General features: G+C 40.7%; 3 protein-coding genes across 4 annotated transcripts; all 3 read right to left on the bottom strand.

Annotated features, from left to right (window-relative positions):
* Window positions 1-3,254: 3,254 nt before the first annotated feature.
* Window positions 3,255-4,785, bottom strand: LOC146507082 (uncharacterized). Its single transcript, XM_085180326.1, has 2 exons — window positions 4,279-4,785; window positions 3,255-4,041 (listed from the first exon to the last, which is right to left on the bottom strand). Exons 1-2 carry the CDS (start codon window positions 4,645-4,647, stop codon window positions 3,880-3,882), a joined length of 531 nt encoding a protein of 176 aa, XP_085036452.1. The 5' UTR covers window positions 4,648-4,785; the 3' UTR covers window positions 3,255-3,879.
* Window positions 4,786-7,030: 2,245 nt separating this feature from the next.
* On the bottom strand, window positions 7,031-11,497 carry carnmt1 (carnosine N-methyltransferase 1). Of its 2 annotated transcripts, none has more exons than XM_085180325.1 (8): window positions 11,339-11,497; window positions 10,799-10,994; window positions 9,341-9,507; window positions 9,019-9,159; window positions 8,728-8,906; window positions 8,269-8,382; window positions 7,778-7,881; window positions 7,031-7,685 (listed from the first exon to the last, which is right to left on the bottom strand). In XM_085180325.1, exons 1-8 carry the CDS (start codon window positions 11,476-11,478, stop codon window positions 7,488-7,490), a joined length of 1,239 nt encoding a protein of 412 aa, XP_085036451.1. In that variant the 5' UTR covers window positions 11,479-11,497; the 3' UTR covers window positions 7,031-7,487. The 2 variants fall into 2 exon arrangements, with proteins under 2 accessions (XP_085036451.1, XP_085036450.1); XM_085180324.1 differs by having other exon boundaries at window positions 9,341-9,510.
* Window positions 11,498-12,176: 679 nt separating this feature from the next.
* Window positions 12,177-15,561, bottom strand: LOC146507084 (serine protease inhibitor A3K-like). Its single transcript, XM_085179133.1, has 6 exons — window positions 15,404-15,561; window positions 14,379-14,994; window positions 14,202-14,269; window positions 13,912-14,105; window positions 12,543-12,690; window positions 12,177-12,463 (listed from the first exon to the last, which is right to left on the bottom strand). The coding sequence occupies exons 2-6, from the start codon at window positions 14,986-14,988 to the stop codon at window positions 12,269-12,271; spliced, it is 1,215 nt and encodes a 404-aa protein (XP_085035259.1). The 5' UTR covers window positions 14,989-14,994; window positions 15,404-15,561; the 3' UTR covers window positions 12,177-12,268.
* Between the last annotated feature and the right edge of the window lie 297 nt (window positions 15,562-15,858).

Here is a 15,858-nt window from a genome sequence, read left to right on the forward strand (position 1 = left end):
CTAACCTACTTAGTACATATATATATTTATATATAATATTAGCATATATCTTACCATGGCTGCAAACTTCATTTATAAACATGTTCGAGTCTAGCAAAGACACTCCGCTTCATCATTACTTTCCCGACAAGGACTGAGCGCCCTTTAATCAGTCGCTGGTCCAAAGTGCAGGTTTCCAGGAAGCCTTGGGGAGTTCATGGCCTCCTCTCCTCTCCAGCTCGGTTAGGAGTTTTTCACCTCCTGAAGTTGTCAAGGAGGTGAAAACTTAAGGAATGGAGACACCCTTATTGGTTGAGGCAATAAGGGTGTCTCCCCCTCTTTCTCATGAAGGAATGTGGTGTTTGGTTACAGTGGACACTGGTGAGTCAAAAATCATACTAAAGTGTTGTCATCAGCTCTGGCTCAAGCAAAGTTTCACACACACTCACGCAGTGAGGCTCAAAACACCTGCAGTGGCAGTGAAATAAACAGGGTTGTACACTTGGGCAGGACAGAAGAGCAAGTTTTCCATTGCAATAATGATATTAATATTAATAATAACAATAATAATATATGACAGATGTCTGTCAGATAGATAAATCTTGAGCTACCCCTCAAATATTTATATTTAGCTAAGAATTTTAGAAATAGGTGCAGGTCCAGTTTTATTGAAATGTCCAAACACACAAAGTCAAACTCTCTGAGGCAAACTTTCTTGTAATTTCTTCAAGTAGTCTTCAGAAAGAGTTCTTCAGGGTTCTTGAAGCACATTCAAAGTTCGTCTTTAGGTGTTTCTGCCTTTTGATCTGTTCTCTATCACCAGGATCCCACACTGCTTCAGTATTGTTGAGGTCTGGGGTCTAAGGAGGCCAATCCACGAAAGATAGTGTTTCAGTGTGGGTTTCTTTTCAGGTATATTTATACCGTACAGACATGTGTTTGAGATTGTCATTGTGCAAGAATGAACCCACTGCCAATCAGATGCTTTCCAAATGGTGATATATGGTGAATCAAAATCTGTTGTGCTTTCATAATTACATTAGTTTTGACAACCTTCACAACACCATTGGCTAAACTGCAGCTCAAAACATGACAGCCTTGGTCATGTTTTACACCTCTCTCCTGCCCTCCTCTTTGCATTCTCATGGCAATTTCTACAAAAAATTTCAAATGTTGATTTTTCACTCCATTGGACAAAGGATTTAGAAAAAGGAGCAGCAAGACATAAGAAGTAGTGATGGGTCGTTCGCGAACGAAATGGCTCTTAGAGCCGGCTCTTTGAAGTGAACGACGCGAGCCGGCTCCTTATTGGGAGCCGTGAGTTTTTTTTTTTCTTTCTCTCACCCTCTCTCTCGCCCTTTTTTCCGCTTAACTCCGCATGCGCGGCCTGTACTTTGCGCTGGGCAGAGGGGGGGAGGGGCGTTAGTTACACTCGCAGTAGCACAGGAGCAGAGCCAGAGAGAAAGAGAGTGAGGGACAACAACGTCACATTAGAAAGGTATAGTAATCATCCACTATTTTCAGTTGCAGATGATAAAGGATTCAGAAATCATGCAGGCCCGTATGACAGAGAATGTGCATCTTCTTTTTGTTTTAATATTTTAATTTATATTTAATTGTGTTGTGGTTTGCAGTGTTTTGTGTTGTTTCACGTTAAATTTGTTTAAAAGGAAAAAGCTGAAAATTTAAATAGTTAAAAGTTTAAAATGTAAATAGTTGTTTTTTGTATTATATGATGTATTTATTACATTTTATGTGGAGTGAATAAATAAAGTATATTTATGGTGGACCTTAGAGACAAAGCACGTACAAACTCCAAAACACGTACAAACTCCTAAGTATGTACAAACTCCAAAATGCGTAAAAAATCCAAAACACGTAAAAACTCAGAAGCGCGTACAAACTCCAAAACACGTAAAAACTCAGAAGCACGTACAAACTCCAAAACACGTAAAAACTCAGAAGCATGTACAAACTCCAAAACATGTAAAAACTCAGAAGCACGTACAAACTCCAAAACACGTAAAAACTCAGAAGCATGTACAAACTCCAAAACATGTAAAAACTCAGAAGCACGTACAAACTCCAAAACACGTACAAATGACAACAGAAGTGCTCCAGGTTTCTAGGGTGCAGTGTTGAGGTTTTGTTACCTAGTGGCTACACAAGCCAGGAAGTATTAACAACCGGATTTGGTGTGTGGTAGTAACAGGTAAATTAACTTTTTTTGTTAAATTATTTGAATAAATATGAGTGCTTGTCTATAACTACACAAACAATACACACATGTTTTCAATTGTGTAATTTAAGTGATCTGGGTAGCTCTGTTTTGGAAGTTCAGTAAACGCTAGAAATGTGTTTTGGAGTTTGTACGTGCATTTTGGAGTTTGTATATGCTTTAGAGTTTGTACGTGCTTTGTCTCTAGGGGCCATATATAAACATATATAAATAAAACCACTTTTTTTACATTAGTAATTCCTTTTCTGCATAATTTTATATTATTGTTAATGATTAAATAATTAAAGCAACAAAACAACCTGAAGAGCCGGTTCGGAGCCGAAAGAGCCGGCTCTTTTTAGTGAGCCGAGCCGAAAGAGCCGGATCTCTAAAAAGAGCCGGAAATCCCATCACTAATAAGAAGACCATGAAGAAGATCCATGGACGTGGTGAAGGAGCACGTGCAGGGTTGGTGCAACAGAAGAGGATGCTCTTGATGGGATCAGATAGAAGCAGATGTTTCACTGTGGTGGCCTCTTGAGGGAGCAGTCAACTGAAGATTCATCACTGCATCAGAGCCATTGCAGCTGATTTTCAGCTCAGTTCTTGTAATTGTGCATACATCAGCCTATGGCTGCACAATTATCCGATGCCCGGTCCCCTGTTTTAAATTTAAAACCAAAGTGCTTTATAATGCAGCATCTGACCACCTGCCTGGATACGCCAACCACAGCTGTTCCCTGCACAACTGATGTTAACCAAACAGAAATGGTATGCAAAGAGAGCTGAGGACCAGCTGAATTTTAACACAAAAACCTTAACAGATGTGAAAGCATTTTTTTTTGTTACAGTGCAATAAAACTTTTTTTTGTCACTCTTTGAATAATCGTGACAAATAATCATGATTATCATTTTGGCCACAATATTTCAGGCCTAATAAAATGTGAATACATGTGGTATGAATGTGTTACAGATGGTTCTCCGCTTCCTGTCCAGTATGTGGTGTAGAGGGTGGTCAGCATTATCGTTGATAAAACCAAACAATTAAAAGAAAAGGCACAAATATATATTTTTATTGTCAATGAATACAAAGGCATGTAACAACCAGCTCTAACTGGCAATCAAGATGTGTACTAAATAAATGTACAACCAACAAACATCTACAGTTCAGTCACACAATTTAAAAAGTGCAACCCGACACAACTGGACCAAATTTGTTCTGAAAGGCAACTATTATCTGCAGACCAAGCATACATCTTTAATTAGATCTCTAATTAGTTAGACACATATTTATATAATCCTACTCAGCTGTAGGTTTGCAAAGTAAGGACTCAGCATTGAACATGGAAGATCAGTCACTGCTGTTATCAGGCTGTCTAAATGCTGGTCACACAAAGCTGCTGGATCTATAAAAAGTTTGAAAAAAGTTCCACTTAGGTCTGTAAAATCTTGCATTAGACTGTTTTCCACTTAAGGGGGAAAAAATAAAATAAATAAAGCCTGTATTGTTCTACAGGGGCAGCCTTGGCAGGTTTCGGTTATCGCATCTCACCTTGATGCATTTCAAGTAACCTGTTCTCGATGCCTCTATTTGCTAAAGAACATCACATTGTCCTCATCATGTTCCCATGCTTTAAACGGGAAGAAGCAGCTTTCAATAGGCCTCGCTGTACCAATCATCTTCAAGTCTCCATGGCGTCAGAAGAAGATGCTTTTGACTTGTCTTTTGTTTTGGAGTGGTCGCTTGCATCTTCTAGCAGTGAAAGGTCAAGCTCAGGTAAAGGCACCCTCCAATACTGGAAGGAGTTGTAAGTGCAGTCTTCAGTGTTTGCGTCCTCATCAGCCTGAAAGGGAACAGACAGATAGAAATGTAACGTCCAAACACAACTACGTGGCAACATTTTGTCACCTGCTGACCAATCAGTCCCCTCTCTCACTGGTACACTAAAAACAAGTCTAGAATGTGTAAATGGTGACATCTAGTGGACACTCACTGTAATCACACCAAATTCAGTTGTATTGAATGGCCGCTAAAACTGCCGTGAACATCCCCGACTTCTGTTATATTCTCAATAACTTACTTTATCATTAGATTTGGGAACAGCGGTATCTGGCTCCTCGCTGTCCTCTCGTGGTCGTTTCTGGGAGCTCGTGACTGAAGAGCTGCGACGGTCTTGGAAACTTCCAGACGTCTGCACCGCCGAAACATTTACTGCACGCTTCCTGGCATCGCAGTGTGAAGTCTTGCGATAAGAAGCGGTCTCTTCTTCATCGAAATATTGCGGCCTCTTTCTGCAGCGGGTCCCCAGCAAAGCCAGGAGGGACGGCGGACTCACGCCCCCGGACGGAGCCATGCTCTCCGCCTGTATGTCAACAGCGCAAAGGGAGCGGTAACACCTCTTGGAGGGAGAGTTGTGCAGCAGAGTGTCCTCGGCGCGCCTCTTTGCCATGCAGTCTGCCGGTACGCCACCGATGTGCACAGAAAACCTGAAATCCCTGTGATTGCTGGATAACACCGAAAGTGCGCAGGAGCGTGTTTAGCGATGCACGATCTCGAAATGAGGAGCACCGGTAGTAGAATTATTGTAAAGAACCAATCAGAATAGAGCACTGCTTTCTAGCCCCGCCCAGAGCACCCAGTCTCCAATCACTTAACTCTCATCTACTTCCTGCAATTTACAACACTGCCTGATACTCATCGGTTTGTGTACATCAGGGCTCAGGAAAATATGTGCACTGACCCAAAAACACAGAGCACACTGGGTGAGGAAAGTCCTTAATGCATTTTAACAGTGGACCAGTCCTGAAGAGTATGAACACACCTCAAAGAGCATGACGAACGGGATAGAGCCTTTCACTGGCCTGCTATCTGACCCATGCTACTCCCTAAACATCAGACCCCTATTTCTAACCATTGATTGCAAAGAACAACCTAAACTCCCAAGTAAGCAGAGAAAAAGTATTGACCAGTCACACAAATTAGATCTAAATGTGCTCACATTCTGTCTCATTTCTCACTACAACCTCTCTTAATGCACTGCTTTCCTAGCTGGGTCTGCAAGGCTGATATAAAAAACAAAATCCATAGCTTTCTATTTGTAACTATCTTCAAGCCTATGAAATACTACCAGCACTGTGCCTGGTATAACTTATTTAGACAGCTAAAATGTATCCATCATTTCAAGTCACGTAAAGAAAAACATAGTTGATTCAGTTATTGATTATTAATTATTTGATATTAAACTGTCACCGAACATTTGTGCTTTTTGCATATATCTCTGCTCTGTTTTGACCTCGTGATCTTTGTCCTTCAACATCTTTCTGCTGAAACACTTGAGATGTGACTGAAGTGCAAGCCTTCAGATTCATGGGGTTTGGTAAAAGTTCTGCATTAATAATTTAGGAGAGCCTGTTGTTTTTATACAGTCCTCCATTTTTAGAGGCTGCAAATTGATTGGACAATTTTTTGTGGTGCAGTCTTATGGCAAGGTGAGGTTGGTTCCCTTGTTATTACATGATAAATTAAAGAGATAAATTATCTGGGGGTGATTCCAAGTTTTGGACTTGCATTTGGGAGCTGTTCACTGGAACTCTCAATATAAAGCCCAAAGAGAAAGCGGACATTAGGCTGACAAACCAAAATAAACCTCTGAGAGAGATGACAAAACACTTTATGAGCATTAAAATCAGCAACACAAAAACACGCACAGGGCAGACATGGAAGCCTGCCAAACACAACTAAGTTGATCACAGAATTTTTTCCTTCACAACATCCATCCTAGTGAAGAACATTGTCAAGGAGGTAGGAATGTCATTGTCAAATGCTACTACTAATCAAGAGATGCCTTTGTGAATGGAAAATACCAAGACTTTAATACAACACGCAAACCACTGGTTACACTCAAGAACAGGAAGGCCAGATTAGACTTTGCCAGAAAACATCTAAAAGAGCCTGTGTGGTTCTGGAAAAAAATATCTGGACACATGAAACCAAGATTTACTTATAATCTTGAGAAAAGTATGGAGAACGAGCCCTGAAGCATACCACATCATCTGTCAAACATGGTGGAGCCAGTGGTATGCCATGGGCATGTATGGATGCCAGTGGATCCAGGTCACTAGTATTTATTACGTCCGCCAAGGAGGTTATGTTGTTGGTAGCGTTTGCATGCGTGTGTCATTCTGTCTGTAAAAACAATAACTCAAAAAGTTTTGACGATAACAATCCATTAAAATCTTGCTTACAACCACCAACGTCTTCAAGGTCAGCTCAATGATTTATTGGTCGAAAACTGACAGAAAAGCCTTTTACATGACAAGTGTCGTGTGTGTTGTCGACATATAGAAAGCATGCACCATATTGTTAGTCATTGGTGCTAATTTCAGTCATTATAGAGATGTACTGTTTAAAGGTTGGGGAAACCTGCAGTCAGCTGAACTAAAGAAGTCACTTGGATTAATGACAAAAACCTTTCTCACACTGAAAACACTACGTCCAGATAAACAGAATCAACTTTTTGGGACACTTTATAAAGATTATAAATAGAATGTCACATTTGACCTCTGACCTCTCCTTTAAGGTCAATAGATTGATCTGAAGGTTACAATGGTGCTATATAGAGCTATTTAAAACTATGTTTGACCTCAAATAAGGTCAAACTTTCATTAAAAAAATGATTCTTCAAATTCTACTACCTTTGTTTTTATTGGCAACATTCATAAGATGATACTTGTATATAGAGATTCTAGATATCGTTGACCTGTTGCCGTCTTTTCTGTTATGTTGGTGTTAATGTATTTGAAAATGTGTTTAAGTAAAACTGGAGAATCACATTTTTAAAATGTGCGGCTTTATTTCAAAGTGTGATGACAGTCCAAAACAAACAATATAAAAAAATATTAGATGTAGTTATTGGCACATAAAAGAAAAAAAGGAAAAAAGGAAAAGCAGGCATTCACATCACATTCTCCTATCACATGCACACACGGGGCCTAAAAACAAAATGATGGTCTTCGTGGCCAGCAGCTGACACACAAACCACAAACACAAAGTAGCAGCCAATGGTAAGTGATTCATCTCAGACCCAGTATTTTGACTTTTGTTCAGATGGTACAGATCACATCACCTTACTTCATATTACATTCCCCATTTTGAGCCACTTCAAGGTCTTGTGGATTCGGGCAGACATTTTTAAAAATATATCTGGCCAAAAGGAAAATGTTCCTTTTCCTTTGTCATATTTCAGCCAAGGATTGTGCTCTTCACTTGGTTTTGTCAAAGGACATCTTGTCACGTCGGGCTGTCGGGACCCTCTCGGCGTGGCGACTTAGCAGCCGGTGGAGAGTTTTGTAGCTGGTCTTCGTTTTGACCGTTAAAGTACTGCAGCTCTGCAGGCTTCCGCACAACAAAGTAGGCACAGTCGTAAACGTATCTCAGCATCGACCGGTCATTCTCTGTGTAGGTGGTCTGCATTGACTCCTTCTCCACCTGCGGGAGGAAGTTTAATTTGATTTTACTTATCGAGCAAGGCTTCGGACAAGCGTATGGCTGAAGCGGTGATATGTAGGTCTTCGGGTTACCTCGATGTGGAAGCCAAATCTGACCATCGCTGTCCTAATGTCTTCGTAGCTAAGCTCAACGGAGAGCTCGTTGGCCATGTTCTCAAAGTGATACAGCAGTGGACCTTGAAAATATTAAAGAACATTTACACTGTTAAGTTCACCGACTTAAGAGGAGAAAATCTCATCCATGTGAAAGTAAGACTCGTGTTTCCTTTCTATTCAATCAAAACAATTTTGTTTTAAAACTGAAAAAGAAAAAAAACTGAAATATAAAGATCCCCTCTATTTATTGTCATGGCTCATTTTTTCTAAACAAGCCAAAAAAAAAATAGTCAACATAAATAATTACTAATGTGAACAAAATCCAGCCCTATAAAAAGATATTATAGAGTGAGTGAAGAAGATCTAATAAGGCCTTAATGGGGGGATGATAAGATGCAGCAACTATAACTAGCTTAGCTTAATGAGGACCTGCAGTAGTTATTTATAGTTTGAATACGGACACTCACCCAGGTTGATCCACACTCCACCAGGCTTAAGAATCTTCCAGATAGTTTCCACATACTCCAACACATTATGAGCCGTGTCGATGAAGAAGCAGGTAGCCACACAGTCCCAGGACTCTGCCAGAAACACACAATATAATCATCTTTATTAATACTTTTATGCATTTTTTATTACTAATATTACTAAGGTGGACATGAGTGAGATGTATTCATCGTTTCCAGCACCTGTGCCATCAAGAGCTAAAGTAGTTATAAAGGCAAAGGGAATCCAAACCAGCAGAAGCAAAATGTACCTAATGAAGTGACCAGTGAGCATATTTTATAGTACATCCACATTGAAAAGTTTGAGTCAATTATATTGTGCTTTTTGTAGACGTAAAAATGTATACTTTCGACCTACATGAGTAAAGTTTGGTCCCTTTTTTAGAGATATCTCATAGGTTAAAGATACATTTTATTTACCTGGCTCATTGTAGACCTCCACAAAGTCCCCTGCTACCATGGAGAAGTCTGCATTTAGTGACAAGCTCTGAGGGTTGACATCAGGGAATCTGATTGGTCGTGTTTGGTCAGAGGATCGCTTGTTGTTGCTAAACTGGTGGATCCAGGGGTAGAGTGTCAGAGCATTCACCTTTTCACACCTGAATAGAGCAGTGAAGATTGACAAGAAGAGTAAGAGTAGCGATTACAGACGCAAAAGAAAATATTAGTTAAGGTGTCTGTTCAGCCTGTGCATTTCTGTGTAAGTGTTACCTATTGAGAACAAAGTTTGAGGAGAAGAGCATGAAGAAGCTCCATTCGTTTCCCTGGCACATGTAACCCAGCCGAGCTATCTCCCAGGCTAGACGGCCAAGCCCAGCACCCGGAACCAGCACGCTCACCTTAGACACATCACTGATATAATAAAATGCACAAAATGCACATATCACATAGAAAAAAACTGTGTAAGTCACATAATCACACCAAGATGTTGAAACTATAGCACACAAAAAGCTGAATGCACATATTCAGCAACACTGACTTTCTTATTATTGGCATGCATGTGTGTGTCCAATTTACCATGTAAGCTCCTTACTATTGATCACTTGGGAAAAGTCTTTGGATCTCTTGGATGATGGGCTTATAGCAGGAGTCCCTCTCAGCCTGGCCTGACTCACTCCAGTCTCTCACAAACTGTTTTATGGTAGACTTAAGTTTGTCCATGTCAAATGTAGAGGATGGACGAATCTTCCTTAGATCCTCCTGCTAAAAGAATGGAGACATAATTAAGTCACAGTCTTTTTTCATCTGCTCCCTTTAGGGGTCACTACAGAAGATCACGGGCCTCCATCTCATCCCCTTCCAAGCATCCTCCTCTGTCACACCAACCATCTGCATGGTCTCCTTCACTACATCCATGAATCCTATCCATTCTGGTCACACTCAATGAAAATCTTAACATCTCCAGCTTGGCCTCCGGTCTTTTTGTCAGTGCCACCGTGCTCAAACCATACATAACAGCAGGACTCACTACCATCTTGTAAGCCTTCCTTTTCACTCAAGCTGCTGTTCTACGGTCACAAATCACCCCTGCCCCTCATCTCCACCCACTCCACCCCGCCTGCACTCTCTTCTCCATGTATCTTTTGCACTTTCCAGTGCTTTGGATGGTTGACCCCAGGTATTTAAACTCATCCACCTTCACTACCTCCACTCCTTTCAGATTCACCTTTCCAGGTAACTCCCTCTCATACACACATGTAGTTGGCCTTGCTTTTTTACTGACTTTCATTCCTCTTTTCTCCAGAGCATACCTCCACCTCTCCAGGCTCTCCTCCTCACTACAGATCACAGTGAAGTCTGCAATAAATCATAACTCATGGAAACTTCTGGTTGACCTCATCTATTCATCATCACTGCAAACAAGAAAAGGCACACCTAACTCCAACCCATCATTAACTCTTACCTCAACCTCACCACTGTCTTGCTGTCCTCGTACATGTCCTGCACCAGGCTCACATACCTGTCTGCTACTCGTCACAGCTCCCATCTTGGCACCCTATCATATGCTTTCTCCAGATCCACAAAGACACAGTGCAACTCCTTCTGACCTTCTCCATAATCACTCTCATTGTAAACATTGTACCCACAGTGCACTTTCTCACCATGAAGACATACTGCTGCTCACAGATCATCACATCTCTTCACACCTAGCTTCAAAAACTCTTTCCAATATCCTGGCTCATCGGCTTTATCTCTCTGTAGTTGCTACAGCTCTGCATAGCTTGTTCTTGAAAATCAGAAGCAGTAGACTTCTTCATTCCTCAGGCATCCTCTCACTCAAAAGATTGAGTTAAAAAGTGCACTGCCCTCTCCTGCAGACATCTCTATATCACCCAAGGTAAGTCATCCAGCTCAAACTGCCTTTCTATTCTTCATCTCTTTCATAGTTGTCCTCATTTTCGCCTTACTAATCACAGGAAAAAGACAAAACACTAGAAATAGCCAGCTCTGGATCTGTGATTACAGTTCATACAGCAGATTTAAGTCATACCCTCTCTCCGTATTCCATGTTCTCAAACATGTGGAGGCTGTGGTGGACGATGGCCTGCAGCACCTCCTGGTTGTGGTCCGCACACTGGCCGATCCGGGCCAGGTTGGACAAAACGTGTGGCAGCAGATCCTGGTGGTGCTGCGGAAGACTCTGAAACTGACGCTCCGCGCGTTTGACCTGCTCCTGAACATGGATCCTGGCAGGAAGACACAGAGCTGAGATTCAGGCTTCACCAGCTACACTGATCACCATAACCATACTGTGCACAAGGTTCACTTTTTTTGTCTTTCATTCTATTTAAGTGTGTTGTGAGCAGTGTGAAAGGCAGAAAGGACTGATCAAAAGAGGTCAAATGCAGCGAGCAGAGTTGGTTCAAAAGTAGGTGTCGCTATTTAACGTTTAAATACAGTTTAAACACATCAGTAAGCCTTTTTTTTCTTTAGACTTGGTGTTCTTCTCTATGCTATTATTTGCTAACACTACCATGTATTGACACAAAACACCCGCGGCCTATCCTTATTTCAAAACACCTTTTCATACCTGTAATATCTAAAAGCATCAATTATTCTCCAGAAATGTTTCCTTTCCAGCCTGGCCTCCTCCTCCGGGCTGTATTTTATTCTTTCTTTTATATAATGTGGTCCACCTTTAGCTCCTTCTTGTCCTGTTGTTTCAGCCATATCTTGAAAAAAAAAAAAAAAACCTTCACATCCAATCAAAGCGAGGAAAACTTCTTCTTCTTCTGATTGGTTTTCAGCGCAGCAGACTCTACGAGGCGCAGTGCTGCCACGTAGCGTCAGGTGACTAAACTACACTTTGTCTTTAAAAAAATCTATAAATTAACAATTTATTTTACATAAATACAATAAATAAATACAATATTATACAAATATAAAATAAAAAGTAAAAGTAAAAGCATTCTGAACTCAACTCAGAAAACTTACTCTGTTGCCTAATCCCTGCTGGCATGCACCTTTCAAGAGAATAAATAAAATGTATTTAATGTAATAACATGTAATAAACGCTATTTGTACTCACAGTCAAATTAAATGTGAAATATTGAAATGACTATTTAGTCTTTTCAGTCTTTTTTGACATAAAGTGCAATAGTGCATGACTTGATAGTTTAAGATGTATGCATCTTTATCTCACGCCTTTTTTGGTTTTCCATGTGCCTGGCCCAGAGGTTTCCAAGTGTGTTAGTGCAGAAATGTGTAAAATCTATATATGTCACACAATAACGCATCATTATTAATAAAGATGATTGAAAACATGCTATATTATTGTTTACCCCTGATGCTGGGAATCCTGTTGTTTGCATTTTATCTTCTACTTGTCAAAAACAGGTAGAACAATACTAAAACAGTCATAAAAGAAGAGACATGACAAGTGAGTGTTTTTTGTTTTTGTTTTTCTGAGTATTTTATGTTTACTGCAACAACCATGGAAGAACACAAAGCATTTCCTCCATCAGATGTTTGGGTTAATAATCTTTCCCATGAAAACAATGTTTTCTGTGTTACGCTCAGTGATAATGACCATAAATGGGCGGTTAAACTTCAAGACCGGGACAATCCGGAGGGACATGAGCATGATACCGATGCCTGTAGCAGCTGCTGCTGTGGCTCCAGCCTCATCAACATCCAGGGTGGCTTGGTGTACCACCTACAGCGCAGTGGAGTGAGAGACATGTGAGAGGATTGAATAAAAGGGCGAAATGTGTGTTTGATAACACTATCCTTACCTCTGAGACTGCCAGTTTATGCCCCTCTGAAATACCGGTCAGATTTGCACTATCACGAAACATGTCTGCCATTCCCATTTCAGTCAGCACTTTGTTCAGTTCGTAGGAAGTCTTGATGGAGAACTTTGGCACATATATATTGTATCTCCTAAAAATTGTGAAAGGAATCAATAGTATTGATATTCATCCGGCAAGCGTATTCAGGGTATGACAAAGTATTTTTACTCTTCCCGATTTCTTAGTTTTTGCATGTTTGTCAAACTTCTATGTTTCAGATCATCAAACAAATTTTAACATCAAACAAAGATAACCTGAGTGGATGCAAAATGCAGTTATTAAAGCATCATTTCTTTTATTAACAGAAAAAAAGCTACCCAAACCTGCCTGCCCCTGTGTCATAAACTGCCCCTCCTTGTTAAAACATGAATTTACTGTGATTAACCACACAATTAAACACAATTTCATAAGCCACACACAGACCCGATTACTGCCAGGCCTGTTGAATCAAGACATCACTAAAATAAAACCTGTCTGACAAAGTGAAGCTAAAAGATCTCAAAAAGCAATACATCATCTGAAGAAACTGCTGGAAAACTAAGTCAGTGACACCTATCAGTCTGGAAAGGGTTACAAAGCTTTTTCCAAAAAGTAAATATATCTTGATGATCCCCAAGACTTTCAGTATGTGGACTGACATGACAAAGTTGAAGTTTTTGGAAGGTTTGAGTCCTGTTACGTCTGGCGTAAAACTAAGACAGTGTCCATGAAAAGAATATCATAGCAACAATGAAACATGGTGGTGGCAGCGTGATGGTCTGAGGCTGCTCTCCTGTTTCAGCATCTGGGAGAGTTCCTGTAATTGGTCGAACCACGAGTTCTGCTCTCTACCAGAAAAGTCTGAGGGAGAATGTTTTGCACCCTGAAGCTCAAATACACCTGAGTTATGCAGCAGACGATCATCTGAAACACATCAACTCAAATCCACCTCTGACTGGCTCCAAAAAAACAAAACAACATAAAGGTTTTGGAGTGGTCAATGAAGTAAGGATTTCATGTTTTTTTTTAAAAAAAACCAAAACCCTCCAATGTGTTTGAGAGTGGGCCAGAATCCCTGCAAACACCCGACTGCACCTTGTGCTGCAAAGGGTGGCCCAAGCAGTTATTAGGTTTAGAGGGGAATTACGTTTTCACATAGGGATGGGTGGGAATCTGTAGTTTTTTCCACTTAATAAATGAAATCATCGTTTAGAAACTGCATTTTATTTTTACTCTAGCTTTCTTTGTTTAATCTTAAAAATTTTAAGTATATGTAAATATGATGAATGTGTCTAAACCAAGAAATTAAGCATGATTTGAAATTCTACCCAACCTCTGCTTCTTCCATTTCAGCCATTTGTTGACATGGCCCGGGCAAATGGCGTTCTCCAGCGTTGCCATATTATCAGGCAACATCAGCAGCATGGAGTGGGTGCCGTTGAAGGGGAGGTGGAGGACTGTTGTGTTAATGGGCTTGTCATCATAAATATCAACATCCTCTTCCATATTCATCATCTGGACTGGAACCTGGAAATGTGACAGTTTATTGGAAAACAGGCTGAATTAGGCGCAGTGGTGTATAATTATTGCAACTCATCTCTGTTCTCAATCAGCTGTTTGAACCTGAACGTTCCCCGCATGGAAATGGTCGTCTGTGGTGTCCTGAGGATCGAACGGAGTCTCCCACTTTCCTGTTTTGTTTATGAGCAGAAATAAATCACACGTTACAGATGACACATCAAACTTAAACCTTGGAATAAAAGAGAGACCAGCCAAATCTCATCTCAGTTGACCTCTTACCTTTAAAGTATATGTAGCTGATAAGATACATGACTGTGTTTACATCCAGGCTCTCAACCAGCTTGTCAATCTTCCCATTGGTCTTGGTCTCCACATACTTGTTGATGGTATTGACACTCTCCGTAGCTTGGGTGAAGTCAACATTAAACCCTTCGGCAAAATAGGACTGCTTCAACACCTCCAGGAACTCGGGTTGCGGCTTAAAGCGGTTGTCCACGAACACGGCAGTCCCCTCACTGGTGTCACCACTCTTTGCGTTTTGCAGGAGCGTACGGAAGGACTGATCTACATCTGCTTGCATGAGCTGGGAACTGTTGAAACCTAGACCACTGAAAAGCTGCTGGTGGGTCTCCCCCCGAGCTCCTACGGACAAGGCAGCCAAGGCAGTAGAAATACTGACTGGTGAGAAGAAGATGTTTTTGCCTTGAAAGTCGGGATGAGCTGCTAACTTTCTGTACAGACGGAAGGCAAACTCTTTGTTTGCTGTGGACACCTGTGAGAGGCTGCTGTCAGTTTCTTGGTCTTGATTGGCATGGCCCAGATGGTGATGGCCTCTACCCATGCAGAACACTGCTGATAAGATCCAGATAGCCAAGGCTGCATGCATCATGGTCAACTGAGACAAAAGTTCAGAATCGATTGTTTGTTCATGTGGGTTATGCAATATTTGTTCCTGAAAACAGTCAGTTTTGCTCTTTCGTACTGTGAATTGAGTTTCTGACCAACACGCTATGCTGCAACAGTTTCCCAACAAATTTCTGTGTTTCTTTATCTCCTCACTCATTTGAAGCAGAGGGGCCAGATTTAATCCCTAATGTTGCCTATCAGAATTTACTTACATTGTGTATGGGCTGGTTAAATCTGTTTATAGACTTCATGATAATTAGCTGCAAATATTCAGCGTCATTAAGAAGAGCTTAAAATCAAAGTTACAACTTACAGTCTACAGATGTTACATATTAAAGATAACTGTGCATCTGATGGCGGGACAGTTAAACACGCTATTAAAAAAACATATCGCTTACCTTCTTCTGGTTGGAGCTCACTTTATGTATTATCAGACACAGAGAGTGAAGCTGGACAGAGAGAGACCTTCTATTTATGAGGACGATCAGGCCGAACTTTGACTTTGTTTGCTCTTTGTCTCAGCCTCTTACTTGCTCAACCTCTGCATTTGTTCTGTGCAATGACTCCCCTGTAATCATGGCATCAAACTGAGTTTACACAAAATGCACAGAAAAGCCATTGTTTGTTAACGCAGGGGTACAAAAAATGCCATAGGTGATCACTAATCACCAGCTGTGCTATACAGTATAGCAGTTGAACTTTGATATCACCCGGTCAACACTGATTTCAGAGAGAAATGTTTATCTGTTGTGCAATGAAACACTAAAACACTTTTGAAAAGTTAATTTCTTTATTTACGCAACAGCTATTGGTCGAGTTAAAAACGGGCATTGATTTCAGTGCAGTGCTGAAA

Source organism: Neolamprologus multifasciatus, chromosome 12 (assembly GCF_963576455.1).
Source record: "Neolamprologus multifasciatus chromosome 12, fNeoMul1.2, whole genome shotgun sequence".
NCBI classification, from domain to species: Eukaryota; Metazoa; Chordata; class Actinopteri; order Cichliformes; family Cichlidae; genus Neolamprologus; species Neolamprologus multifasciatus.

Excerpts from the sequence above, each read along its gene's own strand:
- LOC146507082 (XM_085180326.1), bottom strand. The coding sequence starts at position 4,647 with ATGGCAAAGAGGCGCGCCGAGGACACTCTGCTGCACAACTCTCCCTCC. Across the intron at positions 4,042-4,278 it reads TTCCCAAATCTAATGATAAA|GCTGATGAGGACGCAAACAC; the intron begins GTAAGTTATTGA and ends GTTCCCTTTCAG.
- carnmt1 (XM_085180324.1), bottom strand. The coding sequence starts at position 11,478 with ATGGCTGAAACAACAGGACAAGAAGGAGCTAAAGGTGGACCACATTAT. Across the intron at positions 7,882-8,268 it reads TGGAGTGTGGATCAACCTGG|GTCCACTGCTGTATCACTTT; the intron begins GTGAGTGTCCGT and ends AATATTTTCAAG. Across the intron at positions 7,686-7,777 it reads GATTTGGCTTCCACATCGAG|GTGGAGAAGGAGTCAATGCA; the intron begins GTAACCCGAAGA and ends TTCCTCCCGCAG.
- LOC146507084 (XM_085179133.1), bottom strand. The coding sequence starts at position 14,988 with ATGATGCATGCAGCCTTGGCTATCTGGATCTTATCAGCAGTGTTCTGC. Across the intron at positions 14,270-14,378 it reads CAGCTACATATACTTTAAAG|GAAAGTGGGAGACTCCGTTC; the intron begins GTAAGAGGTCAA and ends TAAACAAAACAG. Across the intron at positions 14,106-14,201 it reads TCCATGCGGGGAACGTTCAG|GTTCCAGTCCAGATGATGAA; the intron begins GTTCAAACAGCT and ends TCACATTTCCAG.